Below are 26,308 nucleotides of genomic sequence, written 5' to 3'. Positions count from 1 at the left end.
CTCACTGGCTGCTTTCTATAGAAATGTCCCCATTCTGTAAGGGATTTTTTTTTTAAAATGTGTGAATGTTTTGCCTGTATGTATGCCTGTATACCATATTTGTGCCTGGTGCCAACAGGGTCAGAAGCAGGTGCTGGATCTCCTGGAAAACTGGAGTTATGTATGTTTGTGAACCACTGTGTGGGTACTGGGAATTGAACCCCAGCCCTCTGCAGCAAGATCAGCAAATGCTCTTAACAACTGAACAGCCCTCCACTCCCCACCCATTTTAAAAGAAGAGATTACTTTTAGAATTACTTTGTAGCTTAGATATATAAACTAGAAAATAATTCTATAGCATTAATGAGTAGCAACAAGTAATGTATAAAACACATCAACTAACTATGAAAGATTGCCCTCATGCTTCGGTAAATGAACACCCAAATAAGTTTTGGTTTCAAAACATTTTACTTAAAAATAACAAGTAATGCTCCATAAAAAAAAAAAAAAACATGTACAAACTTCCACTGAGATGCTCTATCAAATTCTGTCAGCTTGAAGTAAACTTTAAAGTCCAACTTTGAGGACTCAGCTTTCCCATCAAAGTGAAACTTTAAACATACTATATACACGAACTTACAATTGTGAAGGCATAAGAAAAAAAAATTGCCCAACATGTCCCTTGAGGTGCTAAGCACGGAGAAGCAGCAACTGCAGGAAGCAAAGTTAACAGAGGAAAATTCACCGCTGGTAACGCACCCAGAAAGGATCTCATAAGCAATGATACAGTCCTTTAAAAAAGTCTCCAAGTTTTCAGAGTAAACTCCGCAGTGTCCACAGGCTCCTTACACATGGATCTAAATCAAGACGTCCCATGCCATTAGTATCAGCTAAGGTACAACTCCTTTTCACGAAATCAAAGCAGAAAAATCACCGAGGAAAATCTGATCCTTCGCCGTCGGCTGGCCTCAGGTGGTCTCAGGATGGCTCCGTGGCATCTGTTGGGAGTCTATACCCAATCAAAGACTCCTTCCCATCGCCGCCATCCACCAGCACGTCCACGAGCACGTGCGGTTTATCATAACCAAAGGAGGTGGGGGCCTTCCTCACCGGCTCGGGCTCTTGTTCTGGTGTCTTTGTTTCCGGGTTACTGTGCAGGAGGAATTCGTTGTCGGCTAGGGAGCTGCCGGATCCCACGAGGCCACTGTCGGAGCCGCTTCTGGAGTGGTAGGGCGTGAGGCTACAGGACTCCGACTGGTTACTACTCAAAAGGGAAGAACTGCCTCTCTGTATTGGCGTTGGAGGGCTGTCGGGGGCCACAGCAGTGCTTCCTTCGGGGATCATAGGCTCTGCTTCGCTGGAAAGTTTTTCGTGTTCTGTTGTTCCTGGGTCTCCTGGAAGGGCCACCGTGGACAGGTGCTCCTCACAGACCACTGTCTCATTCTCCAGCACAGTTGGCTGGCACGATGTGACCAGTGAGGTATACTTGGATTCAGGTTTTGTCTCTGAGGTGGCATTTTTTACAACAGAGAGCTAAATCGAAAGAAAGCGAGTAAAGATAGAAAATTATTGAGCTTAAAAGCCTATTAAAAAGGAAAAGGCCTAAAAAGCAAATGACTTATTTCATTAAACATGATTAAAATAAGCTCACTGCATTCTTTTTCTTGATCTTTTTGTTTGTTTGAGACAAGGTCTCATGTAGCCTAGGCTGGTCTTGAAGACACTATGTAGCACAGGGTGACCCTGAACTTCTTTGTGACATGCCTGCTTTTACCTCCCAAGGGCTAGGACATAAAATGTGTGTCACCAAGTGCCTTGACTTTTCTATTTATTTCTTTAGAGACAAAGTCTTACTAAATAGCTCTTGTTGGCTTGGAACTCAGGCTGGCCTCAAACTCACAGAGATTTACCTGCCTTTGTCTTCCAAGTGCTGGGATTAAATGGGAGCCACCATACCCAGGTGGCCTTTTCTCTTTTAAAAATGATTTTTAAAGGATTTATTTATTTTACGTATATGGTGCTCTATCTCCATGTACACCTGCAGGCCAGAAGAGAGCATCAGATCCCAAAATAGATGGCTGTGAGCCACCATGTGGCTGCTGGGAATTGAACTCAGGACCTCTGAAGAACTGCCAATGCTCTTAAGCACTGAGCCATTTCTCTAGCCCTTGTCTTTCCTTTTTAATAGAACTCATTTAAGACTAAAATTATGACGTCATTAGGCATCTCATAAATGCACGTTGCCTTTTGCACACCATCTTCTGTGTCTGTGCAATGCAAATTTCATGCCAGTGACTTGGCATTTCTTTGGAGTGATGTTTTCTTTAAAAGGCACAGAACATTTAGAATCTTTCACACATTCTTATTTATGAAATTATTTCCTCAGGATAAACGATTGGAAGGATTTATGTAAAAGGCTGCCGTGCCGGCAGCTTCTTGGCAAGGGGCATACAGTTAATCTTTGCCGCCACTGCTGCAGGGTCAGGTTAGTTTTCCTGCTCCAGTGAGGAAGGTGTGGCTTAAGGCATGGTGGTCTCTTGCTTACCTACTAGTGAGGAGGACGTATAGGGGACATATATGCATTGTCTCCTCACTGTTGATAGTTCTCCGCCACCTTAGAGACGGCTTTGCTGCAGCCAATTCCACCGAGCCCTCTGCGCATCACAGATGTTATTCTTGTCATTTATGAATCAATGTGTCATCATTTTATTCCCCTTCCGCGTTCTTTAAACCACGTCGAGAGACTACAGTGTGCCTGCACTTCAATGTCAAGTGTGACAGTTTCACTTTGGGCCATCTTGCCTTCTACATGCCGGCTGCGATGAAATATCTGCATGTTTGCAGCTCTTTAGAAGCCAAGTTTTGGGGGCTGTAGGCTGGCTCTCCCATATGCTGCTCCTGAGGGCTAACGCATCATTGCCTCTTGAAGAGTCATAACCAACCCCCATCCACCAAGTGGGCAAGCTCTTCCCTGGCTCACGCACAAGCCTCTGTGCACTGTGCACTTACATTGATTGTACTACTGTTCCTTCTGGACCTGTAGCTCCTTACCAAATGTGTCAGTTTCCATCCTGGAAATTATACAAAAATTTCACTGGTGCACAGTGAAATATATATGGCTTTGGGTGTATGGCTGATCGAAAGATTGTTTTTTAGTGAAAAGTACTATAATAAGATTAAACAGAATACTATTCATCAGAGCACATACAACATTTTTCTGAATGATACTTCGTATCGAAGGGACTGCTAAAGAAGGTTCAAATTAATGTTAGCGTGTATAATTAAATAAATAATTAAATATATTACCAAGGACTTAGGTAGCGTTATGCTTTTTCTCTTACATGGATTCTTCTTCATCTGGCAACATGCAAATACCAGGATACCAATTAAAAAGGGGGTTAGAGGAGCAACAACCAGAATCCAAATCGAATCTAAAAAGAAAGAAAGAAGAAAGAAATAGAATACTTCTATTTTGCATCAAAGACGTCTTAGCGCCATTCTTCAGCAGATGCACATGTTCATATCAGCAGTACTTGAAAGAACACTGGACAGAATTGGGCAATGCGACTGAGCACACAGCGCTGTACATCCTAGCTAGACGTCAGGCTTCTCCCGGGGCTGCAGTTCTGAAGCACCCTGGGACTACACTGCCCGGACACAAGGTAGCTGAAATAGCTTCTTAAACCTCTCCACAGCCTCACAGCAGGGTGTGACCAAGGGATGCTTTCCCCTCACTTAACAAGGCATTTTTTAAATGCCCCCAGCAACACTGTTGATAACTCTTAAAACAATTCAGCCATGTTCCTTCCTCACCACTTAAACATCTGAAGACTCCCGTGCCTGTAACAACACAGCGGCACCGAGCACACACACGCTCAGGCCCACAGAGGAGCAGGCACAGCAGTAGGACTGTGTGCGCACACATAGCCTTTGTGTAGTTTGTTCTTACTCCGTTCTCTTATTCTCAAAAAGTCATCACCAGCATTTCCCAGAGTCCTCTCTTCTAAAAAATAAACAGTAGTCTAGATATTGTGACAGTGTGTATCTCCTTAGCAGCATCCTGTGACTCTAATTCTGCTCTACAGCTGCTTCTCTGGAATAATAATTACATGTTACTGCTTAACGAACGCTTATACCATGTCTACTATGGGCCGTGGTTAAACAAATATATCGTTATTTGTTTATGTATATCATTTATATAAATCATCATAATATTACATCATTACAATAGCAATAAATTAAAAAACCCACAAAATAATGACTATGAGTGTTGCACCAGAAGTCCCACTGAAATCCCACTGGGCTGAGGAAACAGCATGTACAACCTACATGTGACAGGGACAAAACAATAGCTAAGTTGCTGCCACCATGTGACCACTAAATTAATTCCTTTTGTTGTTTGTTCTTAAATTTAGACTTTTTACAAAATTGGATTTGGGATAAGTGCATCAATTTTGTATATAAAGTAGGATTTTGTTTTCCAAATAGCTTAACGCACATTAGCACAAAACGCACTGCACTGTTTAAGTCATATTTGAAGTTTTCATAGAATGGCCTAAAAGTTATTAATATTAAATTTTACACATATGGTCTAAAATTTCAGCCTAGATTTTCATCATCCAAAAAAGACATCTATCGGGCTGAAGAAATAGCTCAGTGGTTAAGAGCACTGGCTACTCTTTTAGAGGACCTGGGGGTTAAATTCCCAGCACCCACAAGGCAGCTTATAATCATAGAGTCCCAGGCCTCTTCTGGCCTTCTCAGGAACTGTATACACGTGGCCCATAAAACAAACACAAAGACACAACACACACACACACACACACACACACACACACACATATATATATATAAAATAAAATTTTAAAAAATGATAAATGAATACAGTAAAGGTACAGGATACAAATTCAACAGCATCAATATTAAATTTGGTGAAAAGAAATAATTGAGGATAACAACCAATACAACAGATCGTGGGATTTCTGCAGACAATAAACTATTATTAGGCCAGAGCTTCCTGTGTTGCCATAAAGTCAGTTCATGATACCTAACACCTGCTAGATTTTGCTGATAAGGTAACTATGCTCATATTATTTAATGGCCCCAAACTAAGTTGAGCATAAGGACTATCTATAATGGTCTGCTCTGTCCCTCCCCTGTCTGCCCTGGTCTTCTCTGTCCCTTTAAGAGACAAGCCACGCCCACTCCCTCCCCTGTCTGCCCAGGCAGGCTGATCTTCAGCTTCCAGCCTGAGTCCCCCTCTTTTCCCTCTCTCCCCCCAAGAGCCTTCTGCCTCCCACCATTCTCCCCTCCCCCCTCTCTGTTTCTCTCTGCTCTTCCCCCTTCTCCCCTTCCCCCTTTCTCCCCTTCCCTTCCATAACCCACTAAATAAATATCCAACCTCACTCTGCATGGCGTGCCTATCCATGTCTCTCACCTGCTGCGTGGCTCTCTGCCTAGGACCTGCAGCGTGGTCTTGTGGCACGCCCATCTATCTATCTCTCCTTGTGAGACTCACTGCAGCCACTTGGGGAACTGTGCCATCCCTGCTTGGGACTGCCTGCTCTCGGGACCCGCTGCCCACTGCCGCCGCTTGGGGACCTGCAGCATTTCTGCTGCTGCAGCCCCTTAGGGATCCATGGCATTTTTACTTAATCCATTACAAGGACAGCATTCTTAGTGGCTATGTGAACATGGAAACATTCTTTTATCACTGTATCTATCTGCTGTTTTCTGATGGCTAGCATGTAAATGGGAAGCATATTGGCAATGTTTTACATTAAGGGATTACTGACATAATCTCAGCAGAAGGGTTCAATCTTGTCATAAAACATTTATTAAGTTAGCAAAAGTTATGCATATATAGGGCAATGATAAATGGTCAGTGTTCAGATAGGTTTAGTTTACACATGTCATTGGTATTCTAGTAAACTGTAAGGAGTTTTGTTTGGGTTTTAATTAGTGATTTTTTTTCTATTAATGTACTATTGGCAAATTGGTATAGTCCTGGATTCTATAAGAAAGCCCGGCAAGCAAGCCATGAGGAGCAAGCCAGTAAGCAGCACCCCTCCATGGCCTCTGCATCAGCTCCTGCCTCCTGGTTCCTGTCCTGTTTGACTTCCTTCAGTGATGGACTATGATGTGGAAATGTAAGCAAAACAACTGGTTCCTTTTCCTCCTCAAGGTGCTTTGGCCATGGTGTTTTATCACAGCAACAGAAAGCCTAGCTACAAAGACAGACTCTGAGCAGCATTTCAGGGCATTGTCACAGGAGAACCCGCGCTCAGAAGAGTACCTCACCTTCGGTCAGAAATGTGAAGTACTACATGTGGCATTTTTTTCCATTTTTACTATTGTTGACATAAAAACCAGAGCTCTCACCTTAAAGAGAACAAGAGACAGTTTATTCTTGAGTTACCACAGACCAGGAACACAGATTTACTTCATCCAAAATTCCATGTTCCAATGTGGAAGCAGCTTCAGGGGGTTTTGAGAGTTTTAGAGAAGAAAGTCATAAGTCAACGTAAGTTTTAAATATGCTGGTGGGTGCACCGGAGAGGCAGGCACTTGGAGATGGGGGAGCTATCTTACAGGCCCACAATGCTGACGACAGGCCTAGCTCTGGACTGGTGGAAGCTAGTGTTCTAAGTTAATAGCTTCTGAGATTTTTACTTATTTTCACAAAGTGTTAGTTCAGATTCAGAGTGGGGCAAGGCATGGCTGTGGCAGTGGTGAAAACCAGCCCAAGATAAAGTAATCTGCTGCCGACTCTCCTGAACTCCAGTCTCTCCACGGTACAGTTCCCAGGGACTATTCGAAGGACAGACACCTGTGTGCATGATTTTATAAATTTGTTACGTATCTTTCCTTTCTTGGGTCACTCATCTGGTGGCTTCCTAATTTAGTTGCTGTAGTATACCTCAATGCCAGAGAAACTGGCTTGTTTTTAATTAGGAGCTTCTCTGGGGAAAGGATGTTGGATGTTTTTTAAAAGAAAAGGTGCGTGTAAGTTGTAAAGCATCTCGTTTCTTGCACACCGCCGCACTTGAGTCAGCACTCTGTCTTCAGCTGGGGGAAGGCAAGCGCTTACCCTTTCTGCTGTTATCGACAAGGGAAACACAGACGTCCTCCGATTTATTTGTCATAATGTCCCAGTATTCTGAGTGTCCGGTTACTGAAACACAGTATCTAGAATCCAGTGCGGACACTGAGATGTTGAACTGGCACCCATCTTCACTGCAATCGTCCATGTCGATTTTATGATTTGTATACAGGACCTACGTAGAAAAACAACAGGAAAGTGTATGACTTCTTTAATCTCAGGGGGACAATCACTGCACTATCCTAGGTAAACCCTGAAGGAAAACATGCAGCTTTGATATTAAATAATAAGTCAACCAGTGATATCAACACAGCATGAGGAGGTACATCTGTTAAAACGTTCTCCATGGGAACAGGTGTTGTTTGAGACTTGGAGATTCTAAGGGTTCAGGGGCTGTGGAACTAGCCAATGCTTGCTTATCCAGTTCTTAGAGCACTAGAAACATCTGGGGAAGGAAAGCGTTTTACAGAAAGCATAAGGAAGTAGCTACATGAAGCTGCAGGGTCACTGTGTGGTAAGTGCATCATAGTGCCCCAAGGGATCCTTTGTGCACTCACAGTGCGTTCATTCCACTAGTTACAGCACACGGTCACCCGCGATAGGGCCTGGACACACAAAAGCGGGATTGGAGCTTGGCTAGATATCCAGTGTGACTTGTGCATTAAAAGGCTAGTCTCGGACTGAGGGTATACCTGGCCGAGACCTCTACGAGACAAGCCCCATGGGTTAAGCTCTGTGTATAAAATGTCCCTCACGGGCTTATATAATAAGGCCTAGGTCTTCAGCTGGTAGCGATATTATGGGAAGTTCTGGAAAGTTTTAGAAGTGGAGTCTAAGTGGAGTAAGTGGGTCATTTGGGGTTTAGCCCCTGGAGGGCGCCTTGTCCCGGCCACTCCTGCCTCATGCTTCAGCATGTCCTGTCCAAACATATGAAGCCAGGTGACCATGGACTGAATCCTTAGAACCTGAGAGCCCAAATGAACCTTTACATCTTTAGGTTATTTCTGTCAGATCTGTGGTCACGGTGAGGAGAAAATAGTGAATACAGAGGTCCTAGCTCACAGGGGCATGTTCTTCAAGTGGATTGGGAGTCATGCCCTGTGTCCCGACCCTGCCATGGCCTCCATGCTTCTGCTCTGGTTTGAGGTGAAATCTCTTGTGATCGTGGTAAATAGTGTGGTGCATGCCTTATGTGTATGAGGTCATGGGTTTGGTTCTCAGCATAAGGAGACAGGGAGAAAGAGTGGTCATCACTTGTACACACGCCGCAGTGATGTGCCCCACGGCTGCCCTCACCAGAGCTGAGTGGACGCAAACATCACCCTTTGTGTCTCCTAAAACTAAGCTGAATAAACTTTCCCACTTTGCAAGCTGGCTGGCTTGGGTGTTTGGTCAGGTGACTAATACGTGTGTATTACAGCGTTGGTTTAATATGCCCTTGTTTAATAATTGTTTAATAACAATTCGGTGAGGGTAAGAGCTAAGAAAGTCAGAAAGTCAGGAGCACTGTAAGATGAATCCTATAAGGAACAAGGGAAAACCAACCAGATCACCCAAAATGAAATAACCTGCTGAGTATGGAAAGAATGCAAAGAGGAGATAGCAACCCCTGAACCCAAAGAGTAAGCGGGAATGTGCCAGAAGGGCATTATGGGAAAGTGTATGGAGCTTCCAATGAGCCATGGGGCAAGCAGCATCTTACTCAAGAGAAAAGAACAAGTCAACCTGTCCAATGCCTGCTGTTTCCACATGTCCCCTTTACTCCTCCCCCAAGCTCATTGGCCCCTGGTGCTGTCCCCACGTGACAACTGTGCTCTGCTGAGATCTCTGCCTTTCCTACGTCCTACGTTTCAAATGATGTACCCACATATAGCTTCAGGGACCAGCTTCCAAACCTAGCACTGACTCCAGCCATCTCCTTTCCCAGGAGGGTTCTCTGACCCCTCCACTGAAAGCCACTATTCCATCCCTGCAGGCTGCCCATGTCCTCCTCTGCTGCACTGGGATTATCCCGAGTTTTGTCTGTGCGGTTCACTCGTGTAGTTCTGTGTCCTTAGACAGCACACAGTATGGTCTCGATGACTAAATGACAATACTGTGCAGAAAGGAAGGAGAACAGTTTGAATCAATTATGGACTCTACACCAGTGCCAGAGTAAAGTAATTGTATCACTGTAGTTATAATAAGTTAGCTTACCTTTCAGAAATAAATCATAGCTATGTACTATTTTATACACTGCATATTATCAGTAAGGAAGAAAGAAAAAATCCTCGGATGGTCTCCGTCTTACGAGTGGAGAAACAGATACATAGAGAAGAGGACATCCTAGAGAGGCGAAGAGAAGACTGCACCGTCTGGCCAGCGCTGGAGACTAACTCCATACTGGCTCCTCCAACAGCATCCACGTAGGTTTTCTTTTCTTACCAGCAATCTATGCCCCACACATCGTATCACACACACGTGAGCAGTCACCTGCATTACAGTTTATGACAACAACTCGCACAAGCAATAGAATGATTCCTATCTTTAAAGAAGATAAAAGAGAAACACACACCTCCCCATTTATAAATTTTTGCACATATAGGGTGTAGGAGAACGTGTGGCAGGCACTTTCATCCCCATACATGACCCCATACTTCTCTCCATTTATAACAACCGCAGGGTGGAACACATTGACCACGAGCTGGTCTCCCTTCACGCTGACGTCCAGGGCCGGTGGTCCAACTTGTCCTGGGAAGAAAGGGAAAGTGTCATTCCTCCCAGCATAGCTACGACGTTTACCCAAATCAAAGGACACATGGGAACAACGCTGCAAAGATCTAGAAGAAAGTCTAAGAATACAGTGTTTAATAAATCTCAGACAGGAAGCTCTGACCTAAAGCCTGCTTTGCCGATTTCATTTCACCTGACTTTGTCTTTAGGAAGGTACACTTTGTCATAAATGTGGGTTTTCCGAAGATGAAAAGGCTGGGCTGGTGGTACTCGCCTGTACTGCCTACTGTTTAGCAGGGTAGAGCAGGAAGACCATTAAACTCAACAGCTATGAGTGTCAATAAAAAGCAGACAGCAGGTTGGAGATGTAGCTTGAGGGTAGAGCACTTGCCTAGCAACGTAAGGCCCAGAGTTCATTCCCCAGCATGCCGCCCCCACATAAACACACAAAATAGAAACTCAAGCAAATACCTTCTCTTTTATATTTATTTTGTAGCTTAAGGACCCTGTTTTCTAAAAACTGATTCTGAAAAGGCCCTTATTTATCTGTTTGTTTGTTTGTTTAATGTATGTGAGAATTTTGCCCACATGTGAGTCTACACGTCACACACATGCCTGGTGTCTGTGGAGCTTAGAAGAGTCCCGGGGTCCCCTGGAACTGAAGTCACAGGTAGGTGTGAGCTGCCAGGTAGGTGCTGGAATTTGAGCCAGGTCCTCTGGAAGAACAGCCAGTGTTCTTAACCATAGGGCCACATGTCCACCTCCCGGAAAGTTCTTTAGCTATCTTCCTAACTGAACCCAGCGTCTTTAACATTCATGGGGGTCTGGAAGATGGTTCTTAAAAAGCCTGCTAATGGTTCAGTTTTTACCATGAAAATCAGAACCAGGGACTCACGTAGTCTTTGCACAACCTCTGTGTTTCTGGTGCATGGGGCTTGTGTGGTGAACATGTACCTGTGCTTTCCACACGTATCGCACACAGGTCTGGTGTGGACTCTCCAGTGTATCTCAGGCATACTTTCTGGGACATGGTGGGTCCTTGATAAATCTGTGGCAGACAAATCTGACCTAAAGATGACGTGTAACTAGATGAACTCAGAGAATAGGAATACCTAAAGTAAGCAAGGGGGGTGGGGGTGGGGCTGCTAGGAAAGCCTTGGGTATACCCAGAAAGCTGGAGCAGAATCAAGGCAAGTGGGCGCCACAGGCATGGCCATAACCAGGCACAGGGGGTGAGCTAGGAAGGAAGGGAAGTTGGAAAGGATATCATGGGGGTGAGCGGACTAGGGCACAGGCTAAGGTGGGATGCCCCACCAGAGATGAGACCTGACTCCAAACAGTCTGGAATTGCAGTGAGAGCCAAGACCAGTGAACCGTAGGGTAAGACGCTGGCATGGCAAAAAACTGAAAACCTTAGGCTCAGACACATGAAAGAACTCTGAACTTCTGTTTCTTTGGGATGGGAAGGCTTCAAATTCTTCACTAACCCTTGATCTTCCTGCCTGAGTCTCCTACCTGTTGGATGACAGGTATGGGCCACCATAGCCAGCTTGAAACTCTAATGTACTAACGTATTATGTCAATGTATAATTATGTTGGTATTTATGCTTCAAGGACTTAAGGGAGGCAGCAGGAATGAACCCAGTGGCCAAGTCCTCTGTGATCTAACTTTGAAATAAATTCTACATTAGTCCAGGGAGGGAAAGGCTGATGGCTAACCATGCTGACCTGCATTGATCAGGATTTGAAAGGACTGGATGCTAAATGGTTTTAAAAATGGCAAAGGAAAGGCCAGTTGCGTGCTGTTTTGTGGGGCCTGGAAGGCAAAAACATTGGCTCCTTAAATTCTGTCATATGTTTACTAGACACTTGTAGCAACTATCAATAAAGCGAACATAGAAGTGTAAGAACTTCCCAATTAAAATGTATCCATGTAGGGCTAGAGATATGGTTCAGTGGTTAAGAGCACTGGCTACTTTCCCAGAGGACCCAGGTTTGGTTTCCAGTACCTAGATGGTAGTTAGCAAACACCTACAATGGCAGTACCAGGGGGATCCAACGCCCTCTTCAGGCTTCTGAGGGTACTGCATAAATGTGGTGCACAGACATACATATAGACAGATAGATAGAAATCTTAAGGAGTTATCCATGCACACAATCTACTTACTGTGTAGATAGATAGATAGATAGATAGATAGATAGATAGATAGATAGATGATAGATAGATAGATAGATAGATAGATAGATAGATAGATAGATAGATAGATATCTATCTTAAGGAGTTATCTGTGTACACAAACTACTTACCGTGTCGGCACAAAACAAACTCTTCTGACTCTGCATAGGCAGATTCTTTCTGCCCAAGATTGGCTTTAACTCTGGCCCAAACAGATGCTTCTGGGTCTGTAATTTGTTCGTAGATATTACAACAATGACCCGAAACGTTGGTGCAGGAGTCAATCCATCCTTCCCTAAAATGAAGAGAGACACACGATGAACCTTATCACCACACAAACTTCAGTTATGCCTCTGTATTCTGCTTTGATTCCTGGCATGTGCTTGGAAGAGCTGAAATAGAACAAGATAGAGAAGCCAAATGAAAGAAACCCTTACTCTTGAATTGGCTGTGCAAGCCCAGCACCCTTAATCCAAAAAAAAAAAAAAAAACCCTGGAAATCCAAATGACTCTAAAGTCCAAGCCTTTTGGGCAGCCATCTGAGGTCACAGAGAAAAGATGCTACATCATTCAAAGCTGTTTGTTTCCCGCATGAAATTCGTTATTCAAAATATCGCATAGACTAGGGGAGCAGCTGAATGACATAAAGTTTGTGGGATATGTATTAAGCTCTGTCTTCAATCCAAATTTTCAAATACAAAAAACTATATTTTAATAAAATGAACAAAACACCATAAAAATTGCTACTTTTAGGTTATATGTGGATAAGGTATATATGACCTAAGTCTCATGTTTAGACTTAGGGCCCCCCTTAGGTTTCTACTTAGGTATATATAAACCTTTCAGGATCTAAGAAGTCAGAATATGAAATACTCCTGGCCCCAAGCATTTGAGATAAGGCATATATAATCTTCGCTGTGAATTCTTTTGTAGGAGATAGAACTCACATAATACATTTCATATTTAAGTTTCAGACTCCACTTTTAAACCCTTATGAATCACAAATATGAGTCAATTACAAAATCAGACATATTGCAAAAGCTCTTCGTTGTGGTCAGGTTTTTTTTTTTTTTAACCTTTCTAGTAAAATTTACAGGTATCATAGGAAGACAGCACCTAAGGTATCAGCTTCACTTGCCAAAACATAACACTTTAGAAGTTCCTTGTCCACACAAGAACCTTTCATTCTCCCAAATTCATTACTAGATTACATAGATACAGGTTTTCTTTCTTAGTTATCAATTTATCATGTTCTTATTGATATTGCTACTTAAGCTGTCCCATCCTTTCGCCAGTAAGAACCTACTTCAAGATCATCTGGACATGTCCCCATCATCTGTGTCTGCCACAGGGAGACTTTCCAATTACTTTCCTGTCTTCCCAGGCTGAGGCTGTTGCTTGGAGGTACAGTGTTCGTTGTTTATGTGAACAAGTTGGACCTTAGCCCCACAAAGACAAAAACCTGATAAACCAATCTAACAAATCAAACTCCCTCAAATCCCTATAAAAACCTTCATTTTGTTTCTTGGCTTACCACTGGAATCAGCATTTCTCTAAGAAACCTGAGGTTCTTCCAGTTGGTTTCCACACATTGCTTGTTACCCATTCCTGCAGAAAGCCGATCTCTCTGGCTTCAGGGTTCTCACTCCCTGCTCTTCTTTTCCCAGAGTAAGACAGCACCCACACAGACAGTCCATCTCTTTCATCTTCCCCAGCGGCGCACAATGCATAGACCTTATAGAACTTAACTTTTCTTTCATTGAACAATATAGTCTGGAAATCACTACATTTAGGTCCATAAAATATGGAATTTTCTTCGTATTTTACAAAGCTAATACAGTAACCCATTTTTATAGCAGTCATGTGTTCAATCTATTGAATCTCAAGTTGTATTTTTAGAATAGTGTGTCTTTCGGGGAAGTTCCTAACCCTAAGGTGGAATCAACAGACCTAAAAGCAAACGCTGACAGGAGAGACAGCTCAGCCAATCAAGTCCTTGTTGTGCAAAGCATGAGGACCTGAGTTCAAGCCTCAGAACCTACATTAAACAAAACAAAAAATAAACAAGGAACAATATGAGGTTGTCCTCACCCTCCACATATATGTGTGCATACATGCGCACACTCTTGAATACACACACACACACAAACCTACATTCATGCATACAACAAACACAAATGTAGCATGGGAGATGGCGGTGCAGTGCAGTGGTAGACAGCTTACCTAGCATGTGTAGAGCCTTGGGTTTGATCTCCAGCACCACAAAAAAAAAAAAAAAAAAAAAAAAAAAAAAAAAAAAAAAAAAAAAGTGCCAAGGTACGCATAGTAAGGTTTGTCAGATAAAAGTTCTTTCCCCAGAGCCAGATCTATTTGCATTCATATTAATTATTATTAGGATTTCTGTCTCCCCGAGTTTTCAAACAGAATGTTTTCAGAGTTTAATGTTTCTGTCAATTTACTAAGCGACCGTGTTGGAGAGTTTTATGTCAATTCGACACAAGCTAAAAATCATTTGAGAGAGGGAACCTTGACTAAGAAAATGCCTCCATAAAAGGAGCCTGGACACAAGCCTGTGGGGTATTTTCTTAGTGATTGATGGGGGAGGCCCAGTCTACTGTGGGTGGGAACACTCCTGGGCTGGTGGTACTGGACTGAGCAAGCCATGGGGAGCAAGTCAGTAAGCAGCACCCCTCCATGGCCTCTGCATCGGCTCTTGCCTCCAGGATCCTGCCCTGTTTGAATTCCTGTCCTGACCTCCCTTCAGTGACGAACAGTGATATGGAAGTGTAAGCCAAATAAACCCTTTCCTCCCAAGTTGCTTTCGTCACGGTGCTTCACTGCAGTAACAGAAACCCTAACTAGACAAAGTTATAGTAACGAACAGCTCCTGAAATATCTGTGGACTTGTGCTGAACAGGATACTCATGCCTTCATGCGGTTTTGCTCCACAGGTTACTTACAAGAACACACTCAGGACAGACCTTTGTGCTAGTGCTGATGCCTTTATCAAATTACCGGTTTGCACGATACCAAGCCTGGGAGGATTCACTGTGATCTGAAGGGCAGATACAAAGGTTGCCTTTGCAGCATGCCTATCAAGTGGTTAACCTCCATTCCTTATTAAATCATGAGGCGACAGATCCACACTGAAGTCTTGTTTTCCAAGACTTGACTTGTGAGTGTTTATTCCGAAAGACTGGTAAGCCGCTGTCCAGGTGGTGTTGGCCCTCCCTGACCTTAACTGCACTGCCTGTGGCTAGTCCTTGCTAATGGCTAACAAACCTTAGTTTGCTCAGAGACTAGAGAGAAATCCTGGACGGCTGGAGTGCTTCTCTGCTTCACCACCAGGTAGGGCTAATCTGGATCCTTAGCATTTTGTGACATCTGCAGACAGCCGATAAAAGTTTGGTGAGGGATTTTGGAGGACCACAGAGATGCATGGACTACGAAAGGATCCGTCTTAAAACCGGATAGAAATAATAACTGAGCAATACTCACCCATAGTTTTTTATCTGCGCAGTAAAAGTGGGAGTCTGTGGCATATCCTGGTATTTCCAGCACAGGACAGGGTTCAAGTTATAAGACGTAATCTGAACATTCGTTGGTGCAGGCACTGTAAGAGATTCAAAACCAAGAGGGGTCACAGTAAGAAACTAACATCGGCAACAGAAAGCCTCATGCAACGGCACGTTAGTCCAACATGCGCACGGAAGTGGAGGCAGTGCAGCAGCTACTGAAGCCATTTCAATCAGAGCGGACTCACAGGACGTGTTCTATTGAAAATGCGCAGATGACTTCTGATTCACTTTAGGCTATGCAAACATCACCACGATGTAAGCCGTGATGGTTAATCCTCGATGTGCCCTTGAATATATTTAGTCTCCCACTAGAGAAACCTCGGCAGGTCTCTGTGACCGCAGTTTCTTCAGAAGTTAGCTGAGGAGAGAAGACCCACCCTGGATGTGGGATTCTAAGTCAGTGGTCCTCAACCCTGGCTTGATTCCCCTATGGCAACTTTCTATCTAAAAAAAAAAAAAATACACTGTGATTCATAACAGTTAGCAAAATTATAGTTATGAAGTAGCAATGAAAATAGTTCTATGGTTGGTGGGGTCACCACAACATGAGGAACTGTATTAAAGGGTCATAGCATTAGGAAGGTTGAGACCACTGTTCTAAGGGGTCCCAGACTGAACAAAAAGAGAAAGGTGGGGGAAGAAGTAGGGATCGTCATCATCTCTCTTCCTGACTGGGTTCAGGGTGACTGAGTTGACTCCTACCCTCTGCTGCCACCTCTCCTCCTGAGGACAAACTGCAGCCCTCAGACTATGAGTCAAAACAGTTGCTTCTGTTGGGTATTTTGAAACAGCAGCGGGAACATGAACTAGTATATATGGGAAACACAAACAGAGCATAAGACAACTCCCACAACATTTGAACGGCTCCGATAAACAAACACACTGCCTACCATAATAACAATCATTTATTCGCTTTACTGTGATCACAGAGTTCTCAGTGTTTGCCAGCGCAGACTGCTCTCGGTGTCTACAGAACTGGCCACACTCTTACTCAAGAATGCCACCAGGTTCTCAACACTGCCTCCCGGGGGGAAGGTGTACTGTTCTTTTCTAAATAGCACACGGAAATCTGCCTAGCAACAACGGAAGCAGACACTGGCCATCCAGTGCCATCAACACTGCTTCCTGGGCTGTGCCTTTTCTCCCTTTAAACCACTCCTGAAAGATTTGTGGGGAGGACTCCCAAGAGTCACAGGGAGAGGGCTGGTGGATAACCACAAATATAAAGATGGTGATGTGACCCCAAATTTAAGATCATTCCATCTTACCCGGACATTAAGCATGACTGACTTCAAAAGCTAAAACCCATCAATGCGTGAGGATGTGCGCAGGTAAAGTGGCTCCCCTGCACACCTGGCCATCTTCCACGAGTGCTCTAACAGCACCCATGCCCATGCTTATATTTTTTTTATCAATATAATGATACGAATTATGCTTACTTAGATTGTTCTAATCAAGAATTACACCCCAGGCCAAATCATTAAGAAACCCAGGTCCTTTCCCGGTTATCTGTTAGATCGCTCTTTTGGACTTTGTCTTCTGTTGAGTGAGACATTGTGATAATTTTAATTATCCCACTTGACACAGCCTAGACATTTATCTGGGAAGAGAGTCTCAGTGAAGGATTGCATAGCTCAGGTTGTTGTGTGGACAGCCCAGACATTATCATCTGGGAAGAGAGTCTCAGTGAAGGATTGCATAGCTCAGGTTGTTGTGTGGACGTGAAGAAACCTAAAAGTGGGTTGTACAGTTCCTGGATCTGGAAGCTGAGCAACTAGTATGCACACATTAATTCCCTTCTCTGTGCTTTGAGAGTGGATGATGTGGCTAGCTGCTTCAAGTTCCCTGTGCCTGGACTTCCTCTCGATGACAGACAGTAATCTGGAATTGTGAGCCCAAATAAACCCTCTTCCTTTCAGCTGTTTTTGCCAGGGAGTTTTCATCACAGCAATAGAAATGAAACTAGGACACCTATTAGTTTACATATGTAAAATACCTGCTTGGAAACACCTACCAGATGTTTTTTCTCCTATAATAAACATCTTTAATATTTAAGACCAGACTGCTCCGCTGTTTTAATTCATAATTGTTTAACACATGCATTATCTTTCTATCTAGGGGACTGTAGGTCAGTGAAAGAGTGGTTGCCTAGCATGAGGGAGGCTGCAGGCAATTATTCCAATGCCCGCACCCCATGCCACATCATTAAAGGTCACAAATCCTACTGCCATTTTTCCCCTAGTACTTCTTCCTTGAGTTGTGACTTACAAAAACACATGATTTTTATCCCCAAGGGGACAGTATGCAATGTCTGTAGACATTTTTGGTCCTGATAACTTGGACTCTAAGTTGGGAAGGAGGTCCACCACAGGCATCCAGAGGGTAAAGGTCAGAGAGGCTGCTGAGGATCCAACAATGCTATGGACAGAGGAGCACCATGGCAACGAATATCCAGCTCCAAAGGTCAAGAGCGTAACAGTTGCAGAAACGTGCTACGTATGTTTATAATTTTAAGTAGCTCTTTACTGTTTGGAGGGGGAAATGCTTTTATTCTAAAATGCTTTATGATTACTGTATTTCATTCTCTCCCAGCACATTTGTTTTGAAAATATATCTAGTTTCTATATTATTTATCAGCATAGGGCAAAGCTTATGGCAAAGACTGAGATTATGAAGAAGGGAAGTGGGGTGGCTGTCTCCAGATCCAGGCACTCAGCAGGACTTGATCTTTCTGTGGCCATTAGCCAGACAACTGCAAACTTTCTACTATGCTTCTAGAAATACCACAGATGCAGGCTGGGACATCAGTACCTATAAGCTTTGGTTTTCTAAGCAGCTTCTTTGAGGGCAAGCCTAAACACACTGCTCTTGCCTGGCTCCTTCCTTTCCTGATTTCCTAAAGACTGCCCACGGCCACTCACAGTATGGAAACCTGGGGCTCCCTTAGGAGGGTGTTCTTTCGGAGAGTGTCTCTGGACTTCTGCCTTCCCAAACAGCCGAGGTTCCAGTTAATAAACCATGGTTTAAGAATAAATAAAAGTTTCTACTCCCCCTCTTAAGAACAATTCAACATTAATACCAAATAACCAGCCCACAATGACTACAGCTTATCTAAGTCAATCATACAAATTTCAAACCAAACCAACACACTAAGTGAACCAGGTGTGGTGGGGCACACCTATAATGCCAGCATTTAAGTGGCATTTGAACGGGAGTGTTTAGAATTTCAAAATCAGCCTGTGAGATTAAAAAAAATAAAATAAAAAAAATTAAAAACTAGGTCAGGTGGAGGTGGGTGTTCATGATGAATCTGAACTACTTTCAGAAGTCATTTCTCGGTTTCGGCACCAGCGGCCTCTACAGAGCTTGCAAACAGCAAACCATCAGTTCTCTCTCGCTCTCCGTGCTCTTCCTGTGAGAAGTGCATACATGCACATGATGTTTTGATCAAATTTATCCCCAACTCCTCCATCCATATCCCTTATCACCCTGTCTGTCCTGCTAAACTTTTGGAGCTTTTTTTGTTTGTTTGTTTTGTTGTTTGTTTGTTTTTTAAGAGCTCTAAGTCCCTTAAGGCTGCCTGTCTGTGCCTGGTTGTTAGGGCCTTCTGCTGGGAATGTGTACAGCCTGAGGGGGCTGGGTGAGAATATCTCTGAATTTAACTGGCATTCTCCATCCCCCAGTAGCCATCAACTGCTCCTTAGTGAGAGGAGGTCTTCATGATCCCTTCTCCCAACCAGGATGGGATTTTGAATGGTTTGTCATTTATCCTAAAAAATAAACAAAACAATTTATCTTGGAATAAACCTAACCAAGGAAGTAAAAGACCTGTACAACGAAAACTTTAAAACAATGAAGAAAGAAATCAGAAGATGAAAGACCTTCCGTGTACATGGATTTGTAGGGCTGATATTCTGAAAATGGCCATCCTACCAAAAGCAAGGCACAGCTTCAATGTAATCCTCATCAAAATTCCAAAGCAATTCTTCACAGAAACTGAAAATGATCTTAAAACTCATATGGAAGCACAAAAGACACAGGAAAGCTCAAAGAATCATAAGCAATAGAAACACTGCTAGAGGGATGTCATTCCCTGAGTTCTAGCTATACTACAAAACTACTGCAACAAAAATAGCATACTTCCTGCATAAAAACGGAGACATTAATCAACTGAGTAGCACTGAGGATCCAAATGTAAGCCCAGGCTTCTATAGTTACCTGAGTTTTGACAAAGAGGCCAAAAAACACATTGAGGAAGTGACAAGGTTTTCAGCAAACGGTGCTGGACAAAGCGGACAGCTGCATGCAGAAGAATGAAGCTGGACCCTCATCCCTCACCCTGCACAAAACTGCAAATGGATCAGAAACCTCAGCAAAAGATCTGCTATCCTGATTTCCTTTAAACCACTTTTCCATAGTTAACCTGCCGGCGTTCACATTTTGACAAGAAATGAGCAAAGACCAGGTGGTGCCTTCCACACCTTGCGTGGGAGCCTCCTGGGCTGATCACACAGGACCAGGAGCATACTTTCTACCTGCACGTCATGAAAGCTGCGAAGCCTCCTCCATAGCACAAGGATGTCCCTTCCTCCAACTTCTAACAGTGAGCTCTTTACTTCCTTTTAAAACCGTTTAAGTTTCTTAAGATTTATTTTTATGTGCATGAGTGGGTGCGCATCCCAGGAGTGCCTGGTGCCTGTGGAGGCCTGATCCATGGGAAGTGGAGTTACACGTGGTTACACATGGTTGTTGCCTGCCATATGGGTGCTGGGAACAAAACTTGAGTCTTCTGCAAGAGCAGCAAGCATCTTTAACCCCTGAGCCATCTCTGTACTACTTAAGATCCTCTTTTTAACTATTCCCAATAGAAGTAGGTTTCTAACTGTACATATACAATATGAAATTCCTGCCTTGAGGAAAAGGCACATAGAAGGCACTCTGAATACTTGCAACATTATCAAAGTTCATTTATATTTAGGAAGAAGCCACTGAGTTATGCAACCTAAAACCACAAGCAATAACAGTCTTGTACAGCATCGGGTGCTTCGTTGTTGATTGATTGATTGGTTGGTTTTTTTGAGACAGGATCACACTGTAGATGTAATGAGCATAGTAAAAAAACAAACATCTTTTAGACATATAAAAACAGCTTAGTCAGGATCACCACTATACCCAAGGCTGCACCTGACAGCCAGAATCCAGGGACATCACTCACTCAAGAAGACAGACACATGACTAGTACTCCAAAACTCATACTGGACAGCATATAAGCAGAGACCAAGAGCAATGCCTTGCTCTGCACATCGGGAGAGATGCCAGCTTGATCTACCCTGTGACAGGAGGGAGAGACTCTCCCAGGATCCTGACCCTTGAATCAGAGACTGTTAAGAGACTGGACTTGACCTTCAGCTAAGATATGTGGCGTAGGAGAGAAGCCTTGGGGAGATAGGCTTACAACCATAGTGAAGAATTTAGAGTGTGAATCGTGTGTGATGACCCTCATCATAATAAAATACTATCTACGTGTGTCGACCTTCTTGTTTGAGACAGTAGCCCAGGCCGGCCTCCAAATCACTATATATCCCCACATCAAGCAAACAGGCGGTAGGAAGAAGTTTCAACGGATTATAGCATGACTTACTACTAAAGAGACACTTTTGGTTATTATACCAAATGACATCACCTGTGGTTTAATATAACCAGAAGAGAAACCATGTGGTTAGGCTACTAGACACCACTTTTGTCTTTGCCAAAGTTACACGACAACTGTCACACTCGTCAGTAAGTTTCAGATTTTATCACCTGACCTCTAAATTACAGTGCAGAGTGGTTGAAGTAACTAAGGTTCATAGCAAGCTTCTCTTCGGGATATATTTACACTGTATAAGTAAAAATACACACGGAGGAAGCAAAGAGGCATTATTATATCTGGAGTTTAAGATGACGCTAGAATAGTTTCACAGACTAAAACAATCTTACAGATTTTGTGGTCTCTTGAAAAACAGACGTTTTCTGGAACTTGTTTTCAGAAAAAGGGCTCTGAATTATTTAATTCCCAGACTCCTTCAACTCAAAACCAAAGGTCATAATGAAATCAAACATCCGGGCCCTTTTCCAAATGGCTGACCTTCAGAGCAAAGGTCTACTGGCCTGCAGATAGGAAGAGCCGCATGGAGACACCTCTGTTTTCACAAGGGTGATGCCTTATTGCAAACAGAGAACTGGAATGAGGAATCTACATAAGTAGAAAATGCCAAGGTTTTGTTATTTCTCTCAAAATAAACTTATGACTACCTTCTCCCACCGGAATGGGCCATTCCCAATCTGTGGGAAGAGCTGTTTTTCCTTCATGCATTTCAGCTTCTGTTTGGGGAGGCGGCGGCAGGTTGTGGGTTAAGCTGAATAGGGGTGTCTTCAGACTCCCTTACTACTTCCTTTATTTCAGTCACTGAACCCAGGGCCTTGTGGATGCCAGGCATGTGTTCTGTCACTGAACTACAGTTGAAGCCCTGGGCTAATTTATTCTTAAAGTGAAAAATAGAAAAAATGGGAACTGAAAAAAAAAAGCAAACTGACCTTTTCTGCTAAAAACAAAATAAAAAAACAAATGAATGCTAGAAAAACGAGTTTCACTCCTGAGCAAATTTTAAATTTCTTATATTGATCTTGATGATTTTTGCTTAAAAAAAAGGCTAATACAGATCTTCATACATAACTAAAATAATATAATTTAACATTAACTATTATCTGTTAAAGTAATGCTGCACGCTCTAAGTGATAGTGATTCCTGTATACCAGACTCTACAGGGCACAGCTCAGGTATTCTCCAAGCCATTCCATGAATGGCAGGATTATGGTACAGACGTTATGAAGGAGAAAACAAAACTTTAGGGAAGGTAAGTAAAGATAACAGCGCACAGTGCCTTGTTCGCTTTCACTAAACATCCCTGTGACTGCTTACTAAAACAAGGGCTATTGCCTCCACATATAAAGGCGGAGTGGAGATGATTGCTTTCTGATAACCTCACAAGAATCTGCCTCACGCAATTGTGCTGTTTTATGGCTCACCTGAATAACGCATTACAGCAAGTCCCTTCCATAACTCAGACAGGACTAAAATGGGTATTTTGTATTCTTATTATTTATGAATCTAAAATAAAGATGCCCCTTTGGTAAGAAAATTACAAATGAACCAATTCCTTTCTCTCTTGAAGTCACCTCATACTAACCAAAATCTCGTTCTGATTGCCTGCACAATTAAAACAAAACCATCTACACGACTTCTGCGTGTTGCTAAATTTTGCATGTTAACTTTTAAAATTATATTATAAAATTAATATATAAATAATGTATTAAAAATTAGTATAAAATGCTAGGGTACAGTGCAGAAGGGAGCAGAACTTATCACAGAGGGCAGGATTTGAAGACTTGAAAACCATGAAGTCACAGAGAGGAACCTCAGCAGAAGGAAGTGCCTGCCACTCCATTTAAGGCGCTGCCCCAGCAAGCAGCTGGATCATTCCCTCCGCCCACAGCCAGAGTCCAAGGGACTCTGCCTTCTCAGTATTCCTTCAAAGGTTGCCTCCCCTCCATTACACAGCCACTCCTCAAGGAATCCCTCTGCCGCCTTGAGCTCCGGCCTCCTAATGGGTTTTCTTCCTCAGACTACTTTATATGATGCCTGGCTTTTCTGAACTAGCATTATCTAAACCTGCACGAGGTCACCCATCAAACCAGGAATAGGGGCGCATTATTTTCTTGGCGCAGACCCTTCACTTCTGTCGGGAACATTATGCTTCTATTTTTGAAAATCCCATACCACACCTTCCAGCAATGTCCTTCCTACACCAGTTGGCATCCAGTCAAGCTAGGGAAATCAGAGCCTTCCTTATGGGATGTGCTTGGATAGAAGTTGCAAGATTTTAAAACCTAAAGGCTACCAGCACTTACAACTATTGCCACATAGGTAATCTGTCCATAGCCAGGCCTCTAGAAATAAGAAACGGTAAATTGCAGCCTTCCTGTGTTCCAAGTGCTAGCTTCCTGAAACCAAGGTGATCGCTCTCATTTTCTGTTTAACTTGGCTTTTCTGAACCAATAAACTCAGCTGAAGCCACATTTGCATCCCTTTCTGTTACACACAGGACTTTCAGTTGCTTCGTCCTGCGGTCCTGATACAAAGTCTATGATAAGACACTTACTATCCCTCTAGCTTAACAGGGCACTTCCCAGCTCTGTAAATGCGATTCTCTCTAGACCTCTGGGGCCAAGCTTGGGCTAACTTTCTCTGTGAAATCTTCCCAGAGTCCCCCTAGGTGGGGGTTAGGACTCTTATCTTAGTTCCCAGCAGCCTTTAAGTAAGTTCAAGTTCTTATCATGCGGTGTGCTGTAATCGCCCACGGGGACAGGCAGCTTGCCCTGGGTAACGGCTGTTGGCAGGGTAGTTAAGAGCGTGAAGAGCGTGATCTCTACCACTTGGGCAGCCCTGTGTGCCTCACTGTAGATGGAGCTACCAGCGCCACTACATTAGAGGTGACTGGGAAAACAGACCTGTTATGCCTTCTGCTAAGACAGTTACCAGCACCCAGTAAGTCCTAACCAAACTTGTCTTCCTAGCCCTTGGCACCATGCCTATCCTAAGGGGTGACTAACGATTTGTTTGCTTGACATTTTCTTGAATGGCTGACTGTATTCTCTGTTTAATTAAAAATGTTAAAGTACCAAAGCAATAGATTTTCGCACAGCATTTTCATACAGACTACACACATGTCATCATGCTTTCTAATTTGTCCCCCAGTTGCTCCTGCCTCTGTTTCTGGTCGCCTCCCTCCCCCAAGAACCCTCCCTTTTGCATTCATGTCCCATCCATGTGTTTTATTGCCCTGTTTTTATTGTTTTATTTCTCCTCCCTCTCATGGTCTTGACGCACGCACACATGCACGCACACACGTACACACGTACTCGTGCACACACACACACAAGCACATGCAAACACCACACACACTTAAAGTCTAGGTCTACATATGGTAAGAAAACATAGTATTTGTTTTCTGAATTGTCTCAACCTGGCTTGTTTCACTTAACACAACTAACACTGTTTCTTATTCTATTTTTCCGCAATTATTATTTCCTGTTTCCTTATACCTGAATGGAATTTCATTTTGTATATGCACCTCATTTTCTTTATCTGTTCTTCTGCCGACTGACATCTAGGTGGCTATTTCCTGTCTATTGTGATTAGTTTTGCTTAGCCTTTGAAGACGAAGTCAAGGCAGGGCTGACCGGGAATGTTGCACACCTAACTGGAGCGCCTGGGAGTTAAAGGGGGTTGGGTATCTCCAGGCCTTCCAGCAGCTGCTAGCTGGAAACATCTGGGGCACTTAAGACTAGCGACTGGGAGGGAGCGGATGCCAAGTTTCATCGCTCTCTCTAGAGCTCTATTCACGGAAAACTATCCCCAGCATGTATTCCCTGCTGGTTAATGTGATTAGCGGGTGAAATCAAAGGTTCTGAGGAATTAATTGCTCTATAGGAAGAACCCCTAAATCCCTACAGTTTCGTACTTAAAAACCAGACTAGCAAACCAGAATCACTATCAATTGGCACATCTTTCTTCTCTCCTACATAAAGAATTTGGACAACACCCGGAAAATAAGTCTGTAAACAGTGAGTTGTATTTACAATGCCAAACGCTGCCCTGGAAACTAACTATAACAGATTAAACTTTAGTTACTAAAGGTTTGCGTTATTGCGTTATTGCGTTGGCAAAGAAGAGGCAAGAGTGGCGTGTAAACCGCGGTGAGCCGCGCGCTCCTATGGTCCCGGAATCCGGGACTGCCTTGCCCAGAGCGACGCAGCCCGATTAGAAGGGACTTCCCGGCCTCCCGCCTGACCTCCAGCCCCAACCCTGCCCGCAGCGGCTCGGAGTCATTACCCGAAGGCGTCTCTGGATCCTCGGTGCTAGTCACGGCTCTGCTCGCGGCCTCCGCAGACAGCATCAGGACCACCAGCAGAATCATGCTGCTGGTTGCGACCAGCGGGTCCATTCCTGAGCAAGTGGCAGTTCTGACCAGGTCCCCGTGCAGCCCACGGCTAGGGCCTGGCGTCACGTCCGCCCAGCGTAGCGCTTAAACCCACAGGGGGCGGGTCTGGAGGGATGGGCGGGACCAAAGTCAAAGACTCCAGCCCCTGAGGGGCGTGACTTTAGAGGGAGGCGGAGCCTTGGCAGGGCGAAGAGTAGAGGCAAAGGTAGAGACGGCCCATTGGGGGCGGAGTCGGGGCGGGGTCTGGGCAGAGGTACGAGAACAATGTGCGATTTGTAAGCATTGACTGGAGCGAGGGGAAGGGGCGGGGTCTCCACGAGAAGGCGGGTCTTAGGCGGGTTTTAGACGGGTCAAAAGTGATCTGGGACGCAGGGAAAGGGCGAGGTCTGGCTTTGCGAAGTCTGGCTCGCGGAGCGGGGCGTGGACGGAAAGATTAGGCGAGTTGGAGGAGTGGACTAGCCCGAGGCTGGAAGCTCTACGTGCCTACTCTCTATTCAGGACCTGGCCTCTGGGCTCCAAAAGTTACCATTTTCTTTCAGCTCGACACAACCTTCTGCAATTCCTCTTTCTGTGTTTGTTGCAGCGCTTTGTCTTGGTCCACAACCCAGACACCATGTTTTTCTCATCCATCTACCATCTAGGCGTCTTGGAGCCTGAGGTTTCAGAGGAATTCAAAAAAGCCTTCTCCAATTCCTGCCAGTTTTGTCTGTGGAACTGG

At 43.9% G+C, this 26,308-nt stretch overlaps 1 protein-coding gene across 1 annotated transcript; it reads right to left on the bottom strand.

Moving 5' to 3' along the window:
* Positions 1–428: 428 nt before the first annotated feature.
* Positions 429–25,659, bottom strand: Ifngr1 (interferon gamma receptor 1). Its single transcript, XM_050159446.1, has 7 exons — positions 25,482–25,659; positions 15,468–15,582; positions 12,101–12,264; positions 9,636–9,811; positions 7,070–7,256; positions 3,286–3,410; positions 429–1,512 (listed from the first exon to the last, which is right to left on the bottom strand). Exons 1-7 carry the CDS (start codon positions 25,591–25,593, stop codon positions 958–960), a joined length of 1,434 nt encoding a protein of 477 aa, XP_050015403.1. The 5' UTR covers positions 25,594–25,659; the 3' UTR covers positions 429–957.
* Between the last annotated feature and the right edge of the window lie 649 nt (positions 25,660–26,308).

This window comes from Alexandromys fortis, unplaced genomic scaffold (genome assembly GCF_014885135.2).
Source record: "Alexandromys fortis isolate MF-2015 unplaced genomic scaffold, M_Fortis_MF-2015_v1.1 scaffold_107, whole genome shotgun sequence".
In the NCBI taxonomy this organism is placed as follows: Eukaryota; Metazoa; Chordata; class Mammalia; order Rodentia; family Cricetidae; genus Alexandromys; species Alexandromys fortis.
Note: the sequence above shows the minus strand (reverse complement) of the source record. Positions and strands in the feature narration are given on the sequence as shown.